The 14,802-nt window shown below is 42.7% G+C and overlaps 3 protein-coding genes across 5 annotated transcripts; 2 read left to right on the top strand and 1 right to left on the bottom strand.

The window, feature by feature from the left end:
• Nucleotides 1–27: 27 nt before the first annotated feature.
• Nucleotides 28–2,816, bottom strand: cfap410 (cilia and flagella associated protein 410). Of its 2 annotated transcripts, none has more exons than XM_085438033.1 (7): nt 2,462–2,816; nt 2,309–2,327; nt 2,170–2,216; nt 1,831–2,060; nt 1,498–1,648; nt 1,302–1,398; nt 28–466 (listed from the first exon to the last, which is right to left on the bottom strand). In XM_085438033.1, exons 1-7 carry the CDS (start codon nt 2,536–2,538, stop codon nt 302–304), a joined length of 786 nt encoding a protein of 261 aa, XP_085294159.1. In that variant the 5' UTR covers nt 2,539–2,816; the 3' UTR covers nt 28–301. The 2 variants fall into 2 exon arrangements, with proteins under 2 accessions (XP_085294159.1, XP_085294160.1); XM_085438034.1 differs by having other exon boundaries at nt 2,170–2,198.
• Nucleotides 2,817–2,882: 66 nt separating this feature from the next.
• On the top strand, nt 2,883–5,239 carry rpl37a (ribosomal protein L37a). The gene is made up of 4 exons (XM_085438035.1): nt 2,883–2,967; nt 3,602–3,730; nt 3,908–3,990; nt 5,074–5,239. Exons 1-4 carry the CDS (start codon nt 2,965–2,967, stop codon nt 5,135–5,137), a joined length of 279 nt encoding a protein of 92 aa, XP_085294161.1. The 5' UTR covers nt 2,883–2,964; the 3' UTR covers nt 5,138–5,239.
• A 4,151-nt stretch (nt 5,240–9,390) lies between these two features.
• On the top strand, nt 9,391–12,304 carry LOC146688226 (peroxisomal trans-2-enoyl-CoA reductase-like). 2 transcript variants are annotated; one of them, XM_085438031.1, is made up of 8 exons: nt 9,391–10,297; nt 10,585–10,718; nt 10,795–10,960; nt 11,041–11,122; nt 11,233–11,329; nt 11,411–11,521; nt 11,754–11,865; nt 11,958–12,304. In XM_085438031.1, exons 1-8 carry the CDS (start codon nt 10,186–10,188, stop codon nt 12,038–12,040), a joined length of 897 nt encoding a protein of 298 aa, XP_085294157.1. In that variant the 5' UTR covers nt 9,391–10,185; the 3' UTR covers nt 12,041–12,304. The 2 variants fall into 2 exon arrangements, with proteins under 2 accessions (XP_085294157.1, XP_085294158.1); XM_085438032.1 differs by having other exon boundaries at nt 10,230–10,454.
• Nucleotides 12,305–14,802: the final 2,498 nt, after the last annotated feature.

Raw genomic sequence — 14,802 nt, 5'->3', positions numbered from 1 at the left:
CATCTATGTAAATAAAAACATTTAAAGTTAATGCATTGCTGTTTATTTTCTTTACAGAAATAGATTTACATTTAGCAAAACATACAATCTTTTGTTCTTACAAAGCAATAAGGCATGCAGCTATAAAAAGACAGCAGGGGAACTGATGAGTCCACACGTGAAAGCTGGAACTGAAGTAGTGTCATGCCATGCATATTGCAGGCAGATGTTAATGGGACAAAGTGGGCACCTTTTATGAACCTGAGCTTAGTGTTAAATGTGGAAGGATGGGGTTAGCCCTGAGCGCATGCTGTGAAACGTATCAATGTTGGATTTCAGCAGTTTTCTGTGTTTGCTGTGTCTTTGTAAGCCTTTCTGAGTCCAGTGTGTAGATCTGAAGTCTGTTCTGTGTGGCGGTGTGTACAACATGAAGCTCCTCTTCATCCAAATCTTTCAGCAGCAGCAAAACTGCATCAAGAGCGTGCGACTGAAAACACAAGTTTTATTGTTAGCTGGCAGATTACAAACCAAACATTCCAGGTTTGAATGAATTTCACAATATAAATAGATCTATTGGCTCTAAGTTAAAAATGCATGCCGTGGAAGAGTTCAGGTCTTAGGAGGGTAATATGCTCCAAAGGCAAAAAAAAAAAAAAAAAAAGGGCACAGTAGTACTGTTATGGCAGTATTGACTAATCTAGTACCCAACAGTAACTCGCCCATTTGCATTTGGCCTTAAGTTAGTGACGTGGACTCGGTTGGTTAGACTTCAACTTTGCTAGTTTGGGACACTAAACTCTACATTTCTATTGTATTGGTCAGTTGTTGCCAAAATTAAATAAACTGTCTGAAAAAATGATATGGTCTGCTGTGAAGATATAGCTAGCACAGTAAATTGCACAGTTTTTTTTAGTCTGTTACTGAATGCTCATTTTTTGTTATGTGTTTTTGTGAGATACACATGTACAGCTTATAAATGCTGCTGCTAGCATCAGCTGATAATGCCGACCAAATGGTGGAAAAGTCTAGATCGCCATAGAGCTAAAGTGGAAGCTCCAAAATACAGAGTCCCGAAAACAACTGAGGCGGTTACACACATCTTTTATACACTTTCTATGCTTGAACGTTTGATCATGAGGGGTGGCCAATCTAAAGAAAGCTGGCAAGGCAGCTCGTTTCAGACATTCTGTGAACTGAAAGGTGGCACCAAGCTACAGCCCAAGACAGAGGAGCGTTTGTTTGAACTGTGAGTCATACAAAGCTACTTTAGTAGAGTCCAGGCCCACAAAAATTTTAAGGGACACAGTGATGAGAGGAGCTACCTTTTTGATTGGTTTGCTTTCTCTGGTTGATGGAGAGGACAGGGAAGAGAACTTGTCTCTGGAAAGTGGCTTCATTCCCAGCTCTTCTCTGATTTTGCTAGAAACAAAAGTTAACAGAAATATTTTCTTCTGTTAATTTTACTTCAGTTTTCGCATTTTCTGCAAACTATAAGTTGTTTCAGGCCACAAGACCTACTTTGTCTCCTCCATGTTGTAGTTTAGAGGGTCGTTCTCTGTCTCTGCATCCTGAAGTCCGTTGGTTGTATGCTGGTTCTGGATACTACCTGGGGGTGTTGTGACCTCTTCACCTTCCATGAGAGCCAGTGAAATTTCATCATCTGTCACTACTGTACACAGGAAACATTGAAGAATAGCTACAGTAAGAGTCAGACTTCAATTCAACTTCCTAGATCTGACACTGATTTTCAACCTCAACTTTTTCATGAGGATGATGAGTGGCTGCTAATAAAGTGCTTAAACAGTCGAGGTAAGCAGACGGTAGTGTGGCCCCAAAACATCACACAGTCACCTTGGTTATCGAGTTTCTGGAGACGAGGGAGGCAGCGAAGCACTGTGAGGCGATACTGGGTGGCATCGGTTCCACAGCAGGGGTTCTCAGCTAGCCAGAGCACTCTGAGACGAGTTAACGGTCTCAGGTGAGAGAGCTCAGAGAGCGAGGGGATCATGTTCCTTCTCAGGTAGAGTTCACTCAGAGACAGACAGCCAGCCAGAGGAGAGAGAGACAAGATGCTGTTGACACTGCAGACAGATGAAAGAGAATCATAGCCTGGTGTTACTGGGTCGTCCCAAATGAGTCTGTGCATTTGTGACTGTGAAATGATTTTATGTGTGTGGCAAAGGGACCTACCTCAGTGTCAGCACTTCAATGTTTGGCATCTGAGCGAAGATAGAAATCTTAGAAGACACATGAATCCATGCAACTTTCATTAAGTATGAACACTAAATTAATTGTCAGAGTAAACATGACATCCAAGTTTGCTACTCACATCAGTCAAGTTGCATCCCCTGCAAAAATAAGATGTAACCTAACGTTACCACAGATAGGAGACACAACACAAATGGTACCTGTTCACGTCAATGATCACTATGTAATTAAAAGGGCAACAAAATTACTGGTATGCCAAAATGGATGCACTTACCAGCAGTTCAGTTTTTTCACGCTCTCCAAGTCGGAGGCCTTCGCCTTAGCAAGAACCAGTTTCCGTGTTAGCTTCATAGCAAAACATTTAACTTCCTTTTAAATTAATAATATTTTCAATGGGCTAAATATTCACAAACAACAAAAGCCACATCGTGACAAGCTAATTGACCAAAGACTTCAACTCGCAGCCGCAGGGATGTTGTCGTACGCCACATTAATACGCATGCGCATATCAGCTTAAGCGTCCATGGTAACGGGTTAATATCTTTTATTTATAGTTTTCCGTAGATTACGCTGTTTTATCAAAAATTCTAATTTAGCTATAATACCAGAGCTAAAAAATATATTTATATATATTATCGTAAGCGAACTTTTACGTTTTTGTACAATGTCTGCGTTTTACGAAAACTCAAAGTCCCAGAATGCAGCGTGAACGGACTGAGTAAATCGCGCCTGCGCGTTAAGCAATCCCTCTTTGGACCTACGTCTCCCACTGAAACGATGGTGAGCAGAGCTTGTTCCGACCCTAATCCTTGTCAATCTTACAGTTTCACTGCTATAAATGATATAATCGCTTATTAGGAGGTTTCGTGTTGACCTTTTTTGCCATACCTAGCCTTCATTTATGTCCGTTTTGGGATTGGATCAACAGTAAAAACGATGTTTTCATTCTCCATTGAGACAGAAATGGCGGCCACCATTGCTAAACTGTGTGAGCTCCAAGTACCGGGCAGGCTAGTGACACTAGCTCCTTAAGTCCCGGTCTTTTGAGCGTCCACAATTAAATAAGTCCGAACTGAAATGTGTAATGCCCCACCAAAAAGTGGTCGTTTGATACAGTTAAACGAGAACTGCTCAGTTGACTTTAGTTAGCATTTTGGCTAACCTGCTGAAAGGAAGCTTATGTTGGCTGGCTAATGGTCACAGCAGCTTCTTCACCCTTGTTGCTCAGATTTTGCAGGATTATAGTCAGAAGTAGTTTTTTTTTTTTCGCTTTCTGGGGCCACCCTGGGCGCTTCTCCCGACACTTCTTCCTGTAGTAGTAACGGCAGAATGCTGAAGCCATTTGCTTGTAGTTTTAAACCACAAAATCCCATGGTTACTGTATTTTCTCACTGTGTGTTCATGTTATCCACAGGCCAAGCGCACCAAGAAGGTGGGGATCGTTGGTAAATATGGCACGCGTTATGGCGCGTCGCTGAGGAAGATGGTGAAGAAAATTGAAATCTCCCAGCATGCTAAGTACACCTGCTCTTTCTGCGGAAAGGTAAGGACAACAGTGGAGACCACCCACATAATGTACAGTAGCAAAGACCTGGTCAGTGTTAGAAATGCTTTCTGCAGACTACGCTGCTTACATTACATAATTGTAGTGCTCAAGGATGTGTCCAGATAAGTTGAGTTTCCACTTTTGTGTTCTCACTATGCAAATTTGTATTTACAGACCAAGATGAAGAGGAGGGCTGTTGGAATCTGGCACTGTGGGTCCTGTAGAAAGACAGTGGCTGGAGGTGCCTGGACTTACAAGTAGGTTACTTTCCCTCTTTGGTCTAATTCTGTCATTCGACTGCTGCAGACGCTGAAGTTATGATTAGAAAAGGGGTTCAAAAATTCCCTCAGCTGTTTGTCTTTTTTTTTTCTTCTTCTCATCATTAAGTTTTTCTAACTTGGGTGACAGTGTGCCCACGGCGAAAGCAGGATTCTTTGTTTGTTTTCTGCTCACCCTCCACCTGCATTGATTGTGCCCCTCCACACTCAGAACACCTGTGTGATGTGTTAAAGCCTTTAATGGTCATCAGGTGTAAATAATTGTGTCCATCTAAAATAAGCCAGAGTTGACTCAGTGAACATTCATATCACTCACTACATTACTTTGAAAAAAGTATCCAGTCATCTTAGAGACCTAATTAAACTTTGAAATTCAATCTACTCAGCCTGAGTGATCATTTAAAGGGTATGTGTCCAGCTTTGTGCTGTGCACACACTTTCTTACATGCAGTTTGCATTTATATGGTGCATGACAAATGTGATGTAGCTATATAACCAGCTCCCTCTCCGGTGAGCTTCTGATACTCCAGCTCTACGTATCTTGGCCTGCTGCTGGTGATGGTAGGTGTTTTGCTCGACTGTGGCACATGAACCAGTTCTCCACATGGTTTCCTTAGATTCCAGATAGCAGGAGGAAGACTTGTTAACAACTTGAGTCCAAGAATTTTGTGCTTGAGTGCATCAGGCTGTTGGCCAAGGTTTTCTCTAGAGAAGGAGCTTACTAATATCAAGAACTGGCACAGTAGTAACCTGGAGAGAAACCAGCAGGTAGGAAAGGCAGAGGCTGGATAGATAGCAGCAAGTTTAAAAAATAAAAATGAATTACAGCAACACTGCATTCAGTCTAATAAGTAACAAACCAATAACTTAAGTGGAAATGCTTGTTTCTCCGTTGATGCTAAAAGGCTTCAAAGAAAAGTGAATGTTCTTGGTCTTGGCGAGTTCACAAAAACCAAAGTGGTTCTCACTACAGAGCAACGTGTCCGTCCTTCAAAAACATTGAGAATGTTGTGTTTGTAGAAGCTAATAATTGTCTTTGCACCCCCCCAACTTCTCTTGCAGCACAACATCTGCTGTCACAGTCAAGTCCGCTATCAGGAGGCTGAAGGAGTTGAAGGACCAGTAAACCAGCGACCATGATAGCTGGTGGATTTGGGACTTTGTTTTCTATCATTTAACCGAGCTGGACATGTCCTCAACATCCAAAAATAAAACAGTCTGGAGCGGAGTTTGTGTCTTTGTACGTTTGTTTACTGTGCAGCTGTAAAATAGAAAGTGCGAGGGTTGTAACCTGCAAGAAGACTCTTCAGTAGCCCTTCATTGAGGATACTTCGGTGGAGTTCAGGTTATCTCTAAACCCTCTGAAACAGCAGGTCTTTTTGGGTGGGGGGTAAAATGAGAAACCACAGGGGGTCTTTGAGATCTATGGGTAACATTTTGGTTTCAGTGAAGCATCACGTGGGAATATCTCTGCAAAGTTAAAGGAAACATTGATGTGAAATTATAACTAATCTATCTGTAACAGCTGCAAATACATGTGTTACACCCGTACACCTTTGATTACTAGGCAGGATGTCAATTTATCCATCCTTGTACAATTGCTTTAGAATGATATCAGTTAACCTTGTATGTCTTGGTGCTGTGAGAGAAAACATGCAACCTGTGAACTCCACGCAGAAAGAGCCCAGCCAAACTGGTTTAAGCTTTATTGCAACAAGTCAACATTGCTGACTGCTCCATCGCTGTGGGACATGCATCAGGACCACTTTGGTGAGAAAAATGGAAAAAATAGTTTTAATGAATCAAATGGTTAGGTTGAAAATATACACAAATTTGTTGATAAGATGATGAACAGTAAATATAAACCAAAATAATCTAACCTTTTTGGGCTGGAAGGGGAAAAAACTAAAATCTAACACTGATCCAACCTGTTCCATGGAGCTCAGAAACATTTATTTAAATGAATTAAATAGCATTTACACTCACATGAAAACATTTGGTAACCCCTCTCAGCATCATAATAATTCACTCTGTTTTCACCAAAAAAGATGACAGTGGTATGTCTTTTATTTTCTAGGAATATCTGAGTACTGCTGTGTTTTCCAGAAAAAGATTTTTAGTGAAGCAGTATTTACTTGTATGAAATTTAATGTAAAAACCTGCTGTGCAAAGAATTGGGTACACAACAAAATTAGCTTGTTAAGTCTTGAACTTTAAATACAGATGTGTCCAATCATAAGAAAAGGTATTTAACCTTTGGATGCACAACCTACCAATACCTACACTCTTCCACGAGTGGGGTCAAAAATGACCCCAAATAGAAACAATGCATTTTGCTATAAACTCGGTTGTTATTCTTCAAAATCTTTAAAACGAAGAGTTGTAATATTTTCATATTCCAGGTATTCCTCATAAAACATGTTTGTGACATTTTTATTTATTTTTTCATTAATTTTAAGAAATTGCAGTTTTTGTATCACTTTTGTATGCTTGCTCTGCATATACTGCAGAAGCTGGGTCTTCCCTCTGAAAGGCACAAGTTGTTCATCCACTGTAACACAATCACTGAGGATGAAATTCTGCCTGCAGTTAACCAGGAACACGCCCCATATGTAGCAGAAAGCTGCCATGTGGTTTGTTTTCAGTCGGTAGGCTCTGGTCCTCTTGTCATCAATGTGCAAGAGAGGGCAAATATCTTTAAATCTTTGAATTGACATAGTGGCCTTGTAAATGGGTTATGCAGAGGACTCCCAAAAAACACACCGACTGGTACATCCCAGTTCTTCTCACTTCCTGCAAGAATGGTCAATCAAATGAACGCCAGGATGTTTGATTACATCTTTCCACTCTTTTCCCCTGTCTGTGGCTACTCTTTGTGCCTCTATGTTTGTGCATGTCAGCACCTCTTCTATTAAATTATCAGACATGAACATCTTCCATGCATTTACTGGGGAGAAAGTACTAAACCCAGGTGCAAGTCCTGGCCGACTAATTCAGAATATTGTGGCTAGAGCAGTAAGAGGGGCTCATTCTGTTAGACTCAATATCCATTTCCTCCTCAGAAGACTCATCAGAGGACTCCTCTGTATCTGACTGTGGGCTGTGGGGCTAGTTCATAGACTGGGGCCCTTGTTGAAGTCCAGGGTCGGATGAAGACCCTGGACTTCAGAGAGAATAACAGAGAAATCCTCAGCAATCCGATGACCCCCTCTGAGCAAGCACGTGACAACAGTGGGAAGGAAGAACTCCCTTTTAACAGGAAGCAACCTCTGGCAGAACCAGGCTCAGGGAGGCGCAGCCATCTGCTGAGACTGATTGTGGGGGTGAGGGGAGGGGGACAGAGACAAAATACACACTGTAGAAGAGAGCAAAAAAATAAAAAAAGGATAATAACAATGCACAGTAGTGAGGTGGGATGTGGATGGGGCAGCTTCCGCAATGGAAGTGAAGGAAAGTGGTATTTGGTCTGCAGTATTTTCAAAGGTTACAGAGATAAAGCAAAAAGCTACCGGAAGAGATCCAGAAGAGGGCGCTGTTGGTGCTACGCTCCCTCGGTTTTCCTCAGCGGGGCCCAGAAACAACACAGGCTTTGGTGTTTGTGGTTTGGTCTCTCAGCGTGACTGTCATTGTTCTCCCCTCCAGTCTACAAAGCATGGATGAAGGAGCATGGAGGCGCCATCGTCAGCATCATCGCCAACAGGTGGAACGGCTTCCCAGACGCGGCGTAAGAACAGTTTCCCTCATTATTCACACACAAATCTGCAAAGTCACACAGTTTAAAAAAAAAATAAATTAATTTGCCTGCTGCATGGTGTGTCTCCTCCTCCCCGACAGCCACACAGGACCCCCTGATGATCCTCTAATCCCCTGAGCCAAGGTGTGAAACTGGGTGTGGGTCCCAATCAGCCAGAGTTTCGGGTGTGTTCATTGTGAAACCTGGCCCCACCTTATCATGCGAATTCCTGAGGTCAGATGGCCCAGGATGTGAGTGGGTGTTAAGGCGTCTGGGAAGGGATCTCAAAACTGGATTATAGATGGCAGAGAGTTGGTGTCGTAAACCCCCGCCTCTGTTCAAAGATGGTCGCTCACAGTGGACATAGATGGCTTCTTTCACTCCTCTTTCAAACCATCTGTCCTCTCTGTCCTCTATGTGAACACTGGCATCCTCGAAAGAGTGTCCTTTATCCTTAAGATGCAGATGGACTGCTGAGTCTTGTCCTGTGGAGGTGGCTCTTCTATGTTGTGCCATGCGCTTGTGAAGTGGCTGTTTGGTCTCTCCAATGTAGAGGTCTGGGTATTCCTCGCTGCACTGTACAGCATACACCACATTGTTAAGTTTGTGTTTTGGAGTTTTGTCTTTCGGGTGAACCAGTTTTTGTCTGAGCGTGTTGCTGGGTCTGAAATGCACCGGGATGTCATGCTTGGAGAAAACTCTCCTGAGTTTCTCTGATACACCGGCTACATAGGGGATGACAATGTTGACAATGAACACACCCGAAATTCTGGCTGATTGGGACCCACACCCATTTTCACACCTTGGCTCGGGCGATTAGAGGATCATCAGGGGGTCCTTTTGTCCCTCTGTGGGGGGTTACTCCCACTAGGTTTATATCTGGGACTCTCCACCATTTGACCTTAGAACTGAAGAAGCTTCTCGGATGAGAGGTGAAACGTCTTCAAGTAACTTAAAGAAGTCCAGACGCTTTTCTTTGCAAGCTCCTTTGACTACGATGACCTGGATGACTGAGAACCTTCACAGACATAGCTCTCTAACACAACTGCACTGTAGTCTTCACAGTAGATTTAGTACGAGGAGCTAAATTCTCGTGTTTGTCTCCAGACCACAGTGCATGGCCTGAAGCTCCAGAGGGGGAGAACCTGGATGCTCTGAATGAACTGGTCGACCCAAAAAGCAAACTCTGATTCACTCATGGGACGGGCGAGAGCACAAAATCCCCACGCCAAAAAGCATTGTGGACTCTGAGCCATAAACACTGTTAAGCACACCGTGCTGGCCTGGTTAGAAAGTCTGTATTTGTAGTGTGTGACTGATTATTGAGAATCTGCACATAATTGTATGTAATTAATAGCACTACAAGTGTCCAGAGGTAAAGATTTGTAACATTCCAGCTGCTGAAATGTACATATCGTTTTTCTTTCCAATGCTCTTGTCAGTAAGTCTTTGAACAAAATTTAATAAAACTGTAAAACAGAACAATATCACTTGTATTTTTTATTTGTTTTATTTAACCTCTTCGCGTCTGTTTTGAACTCATTATCTCATAAAAGAGTCTTTAAAAGATGTCTAACTATATATTAAACAGATGGGAAATACTTAATATCATATTTAGCACTTCTTTTGTTACAGCAGTTGACAGGAATATGAAATGACATTAGTACTAATAATGATAATATGTGGAAAGGGATTCTCTGCCTGGCAGATATGTTGTATTATAGAAGGTTACAGCATGTGGTATCAAAGGTTTCCTGCATCTGTTCTTGGTGAATTGTGTAAATTGCACGTGAGAAACCAAAGAATGTGATCCCCATTATTATAAATGGGAGTAAGCTCTCGACAGCATGTAGATGATTACAAACTGTTCTCGCAGTTTTGACCTGTGTGCGTTTTAGTTTCGCTCTTACAGCAGGCGACAGGGAAGGGGCGTTTGAAAATAAATGTTAGAGCAAATGCAAACAGAAAAACGCCTCTTGCTGACGTAATGTTTGCCTCCTTGTATGTGTGAAGTTGAGGTTTGATTGACATATTATCCACTAATTGCTCGGTGATTTTAACCAGGCAGGTAATGCAGTGATAATGTTAATTAACTATTTAAAGGTAGTTAATCGCTGTTAACTTTGTCCGAGGAAGTGAAAATCGTCAATGTCAGCATTTTTGTGTTTGTTACAATTACAACATCACAGTAATTCCAGTAAAAAAACTGTCCCTATTCACGCTTCCACTTTCGTCTCACTTTACGGAAGCACAGCTTCATACACTTTGCGGTCAGCATTACTAAAACATGGACCACAGTAGTCAACAGTGCTATTACATCCAGGCTGAAGTACTGGAACCAGTAGAGTTCACGGAGAGCCGATTTGAGTTGCTTTGCTCCTTTATGCCGCATCACAAATTCTGACTCCCTCGGCCTTCCTCAGCAGTACCACGCAACAAGGATGGGGGCTTCCAGTGTTTTCCGACCGGGCTTGTTCAACCATAAAGTTGCAATAGTGACGGGTGGAGGCACCGGGATCGGTAAAGCTATCTCTGCGGAGCTGCTGGAGCTGGGTGAGTGAGTTCTAATAGTTGTTGTAGCGCAAAGAGTCTGAAGTGAGGAGCAGCTGAGTGACAGCAAGTGAACTTCGACACAGATACAAACAAGTCTGTAAGAGTCGCACCAGTGACCGCGGTCAAGTGCGCGCAGGGACACTGTGAAAGTGTGGCTGTGTGTTCGCTAACAGCTGGAAACACCAAACATCTGGTGGCTGTCAGTGTTGTTTCACAGTAAATTGACTCGAAGCTTTATTTCGGAAAGTGCTGTAATTGTTTTTCGTGGCTCACTTGTTGGTCTTCAGGCTGCAGTGTGGTGATCTCCAGCAGAAAGGCAGACAGGCTGGAGGCAGCAGCTCGGGAGATGAGACAGAAAATCCCTCCCTCCAGTCCTGCAAGTGTCACTGCTGTGCCCTGTAACATCCGCAGCGAGGAGGAGGTGAGCAGCTCTGCATCTGCTGCTCGTTTCAGTGCATAAGTGGCTGATTTTCTTTTTGTCTTTCTGTCATTTGAAGGTGAAGGCTCTTGTGTCATCAGTACTGAAGCGATATGACCGTATAGACTTTCTGGTGAACAACGGAGGAGGTCAGTTCAGAAGCCCTGCAGAAGACATGTCCTCTAAGGGCTGGAAGGCTGTGGTAGACACCAACCTGACAGGAACCTTCCACTGCTGCAAGGAGGGTGAGCCGGGCACAGATAACACAGGCTTTGGTGTTTGTGGTTTGGTCTCTCAGCGTGACCGTTGTTGTTCTCCCCTCCAGTCTACACAGCATGGATGAAGGAGCACGGAGGCGCCATCGTCAGCATCATCGCCAACATGTGGAACGGCTTCCCAGATGCGGCGTAAGAACAGTTTCCCTCATTATATACACACAAATCTGCAAAGTCACACAGTTTAAAAAAAAAAAAAATTAATTTGCCTGCTGCGTGGTGTGTCTCCTCCTCCCCGACAGCCACACGGGAGCAGCGAGGGCAGCGGTGGATAACTTAACTAAGAGTCTCGCCATCGAGTGGGCAGCCTCGGGGGTCCGAATCAACGCTGTTGCACCTGTGCGTACAGCTCAGCACATAATCAGTTTTGTTTCAGTTTTTCAAGATGTGCATGATTTTCATCTCTCTGTTTGGCTGCAGGGTAAAATCTTTTCCAAAACCGCGATGGAGAACTATAAAGGTAATAGACCAGATCTTTTCAAGATGTCCGTTCCATTCACTCCTTCGAAGAGGCTGGGAGTGCCCGAAGAGGTTTGTTAGAGAAAAAAGTCTCCTTAAAATGTGTTACAGACAGAATGACTTTAACATATAAGTCGGAGTAATTCTAATTCTGAAAAACGAAAAAAGAACCCAGACCCCAAAGGTCTCACAGTGCTCCATAAACAGCATTAGGATATAAAGAAGTTGTGAAGCCATACAATAGAAGGAGAAAGGTTAAAGCACAACTGTACTGAACAATTTTTGAATTGCCGTCTTTGCCCAGGTCTCATCTGCAGTGTGTTTCCTGCTCTCTTCTGCTGCTTCCTACATTTCTGGAGCCACGTTGAAGGTCGATGCGGGACAAAGTTTGTATACATCCATGTGGGAGATACCGAGTACGTATAGCTCTCTAACACAACTGCACAGTAGTCTTCCCAGTATATATTAGATTTAGTACGAGGAGCTAAATTCTTGTGTTTGTCTCCAGACCACAGTGCATGGCCTGAAGCTCCAGAGGGGGAGAACCTGGATGCTCTGAATGAACTGGTCGACCCAAAAAGGAAACTCTGATTCACTCATGGGACGCGCGAGAGCACAAAATCCCCACACCAAAAGGCATCGTGGACTCTGAGCCACAAGCATTATCAAGCACTGTATTTGTAGTGTGTGACTGATTATTAAGAGTCTGCACATTACTTTATGTAATTAATAGCACTACAAGTGTCCAGAGGTAAAGATTTGTAACATTCCAGCTGCTGAAATGTACATATTGTTTTTCTTTCCAATGCTCTTGTCAGCAAGTCTATGAGCAAAATTTATTAAAACTGTAAAACAGAACAATATAATTTGTGGGTGTTTTTATTTATTTAACCTCTCTGTGTCTGTTTTGAACTCATTATCTCATAAAAGACTCTAAAAGATCCCTGATTACATTAAACAGATGGGAAATACTTTATATCATATTTAGCACTTCTTTTGTTACAGCAGTTGACAGAAATATGAAATTACATTAGTACTAACCAGTGTTGGTAAAGTTACTTGAAAAAAGTAATCAGTAACTAATTACTGTTTAGTTACTGATGTGATTCTTGGACTGGCAGATATTTTGTATCATAGAGGGTTACAGCATGTGGTATCAAAGGTTTCCTGCATCTGTTCTTGGGGAATTGTGTTAAATGTACTTGAGAAACCAAAGAATGTGATCACCACTATTATAAATGGGAGTAAGCTCTCGACAGCCTGTAGATGATTACAAACTGTTCTCGTAGTTTTGGCCTGTGTGCATTTTAGTTTCACTCTTACAGCAGGCGACAAAAAAGCAATATTTTCACCAGGGAAGGGGCGTTTGAAAATAACTTTTAGAACAAATGCAAACAGAAAAACGCCTCTTGCTAACGTATTGCTTGCCTCCTCATATGTGTGAAGTTGAGGTTTAATTTACATATTATCCACTAATTGGGGGATAATATGTGGTAATTATTTAAAGGTAGTTAATCGCTGTTAACTTTGTTCGAGGAAGTGAAAATAGCATTTTTGTGTTGTTTACAATTACAACATATATTACAGTAACCCCAGTAAAAAACACACACACACACAAACTGTACTTATTCCTGCTTCCTCCTCCGTCTTAGTGATCCTTCCAGTTGTGTCCTTCATCTTCTCTATCCATTGACGAGTCTTGTGGTCCGTTTCCAATATGAACTCCCATCCAAGAAGATAATACTTAAAGGAATAGCATGACTATTTCATCAAGGTAAACTGCAGCAAAATCAGATATGTCAGACAGTACCTGATCCATCAGTGTATGGAACGTTGCTGGGGCACCATGCAGTCCAAAAGGCACGACTGTAAACTGGAACAAGTCCTGCGGGGTCCAGAAAGCAATCAGCTCTTTTGAGTGCCCAGTCAATGGTACCTGCCAATAACCCTTGCAGAGGTCTATTATTGTTAGATATCTTTCCTTCCCAAGGTGCTCAACTATGTCATCAATGCAGGGAGTTGGATGTGAATCAGATTTTGGAAGGCCACCCCTTTGTTGGAGCTTGACCTGATTAAAGCACTTAAGATCAACAATATAGATGGGAAATTTACATACAAAAAAAAGAGGACCTGGTATGGATCTGCGAGAACCCTAATAAAAGTGAAATAATGGGCAGTCATTCACTTCCTCTTATGGAGGATTTGTCCACAAAACTGGCTGGTGCTACACACTATAGCCAGAATGTTTAACCTGAGCTTATCATCAACTGCATCTTCACCCTGACAGTCGCAGTGACTTGCTTCAGCACCTTCTGCCTTCGAGAAGATGATGCACACAGCTCTGAAACATCTACCAGGAGTGCAGAACTACTTGGATGACATTATAGTGTACGGGCATTCCAAGGAACAACACGATGAACATCTACAGGCTGTTCTCCAGCGTCTAACCAATGTTGGTCTGCAGATCAATTCCAGTAAAAGTTCATTCGGGCAGAAACATATTCTGTTCCTGGGACATGTCATTTCAAAGGAGGGCTTGTGCCCTCACCCAGACCAGCTGACTGGCATCTCTGAAGCTTCTGCACCAAAGGTGCAGGCTTAACTTCATGGTTCAGCAAATTTCTACCAAACTATGCAACAGTAGTAGAGCCACTGCAACAGCTACTTTGAACAAATAACATAGCTAAACTAAAATGGACCGATGCAGCAAATGAAAGCTTAAATAAGCTGAAAGAAATGCTCCTGAAAAGCCCAGCACTTGCAATCTACAACCCAAAGCTGCCAACGTGATGGAGCGCATCATTGCTTTTGGTTCCCGCACCCTGTCTCCAGCTGAGAGGAAATATTCAACAATAGAACAAGAGGCCCTCGCCTGAGTATGGGCAGTTAAAAGATGAAAGACGTAGATATGGGGACACCGATTTACCCTAAGAACAGATCATCAAGCTCTCACCACTCTGCTAAGTACTAAAGAGATGAACAGAGCTGGCAGGAGGATTGCACATTGGTCAACTAGACTGATGTTTTTCCAGTACAACATGGAGTATCGTCCTGGAAGCCAGAATATCATGGCAAACAGCCTGTCACGTGTTCCCTTGCACACCACTGACATAGCTGAAGGTGCTGAACAGGATTTCATCACAGAGCTAGCTGAAATCTCTCCTCTCTTAACATCACTTCCACTTTTTGATTTTAAAGCAGAATGTGAGGATTGCCCCAAACTAACAAAACTGAGACTGACCATTCTTTCGAAAGTGAAAAAGTCCCTTCTAGATGAAGTCAAACCTTACTTCCTCTTGCGAAATGAACTGGCAGCAGAGTCACGAAGTCAAGAGCCTAGAAGAACATGAAAG

This window comes from Copadichromis virginalis, linkage group LG18 (assembly GCF_057382275.1).
Source record: "Copadichromis virginalis isolate Kocher_CV1m ecotype Utaka linkage group LG18, C_Virginalis_male_GT1.1, whole genome shotgun sequence".
NCBI lineage: Eukaryota > Metazoa > Chordata > Actinopteri > Cichliformes > Cichlidae > Copadichromis > Copadichromis virginalis.
The sequence above is the reverse complement of the archived record's forward strand: the minus strand, read 5'-3'. Positions and strand labels throughout refer to the sequence as shown.

Excerpts from the sequence above, each read along its gene's own strand:
- cfap410 (XM_085438033.1), bottom strand. The coding sequence starts at position 2,538 with ATGAAGCTAACACGGAAACTGGTTCTTGCTAAGGCGAAGGCCTCCGAC. Across the intron at positions 2,061-2,169 it reads ATTGAAGTGCTGACACTGAG|TGTCAACAGCATCTTGTCTC; the intron begins GTAGGTCCCTTT and ends ATCTGTCTGCAG. Across the intron at positions 1,399-1,497 it reads TACAACATGGAGGAGACAAA|CAAAATCAGAGAAGAGCTGG; the intron begins GTAGGTCTTGTG and ends TTTTGTTTCTAG.
- rpl37a (XM_085438035.1), top strand. Across the intron at positions 3,731-3,907 it reads CCTGCTCTTTCTGCGGAAAG|ACCAAGATGAAGAGGAGGGC; the intron begins GTAAGGACAACA and ends TTGTATTTACAG. Across the intron at positions 3,991-5,073 it reads GGAGGTGCCTGGACTTACAA|CACAACATCTGCTGTCACAG; the intron begins GTAGGTTACTTT and ends CTTCTCTTGCAG.
- LOC146688226 (XM_085438031.1), top strand. The coding sequence starts at position 10,186 with ATGGGGGCTTCCAGTGTTTTCCGACCGGGCTTGTTCAACCATAAAGTT. Across the intron at positions 11,123-11,232 it reads AACGGCTTCCCAGATGCGGC|CCACACGGGAGCAGCGAGGG; the intron begins GTAAGAACAGTT and ends CCTCCCCGACAG. Across the intron at positions 11,330-11,410 it reads GAATCAACGCTGTTGCACCT|GGTAAAATCTTTTCCAAAAC; the intron begins GTGCGTACAGCT and ends GTTTGGCTGCAG.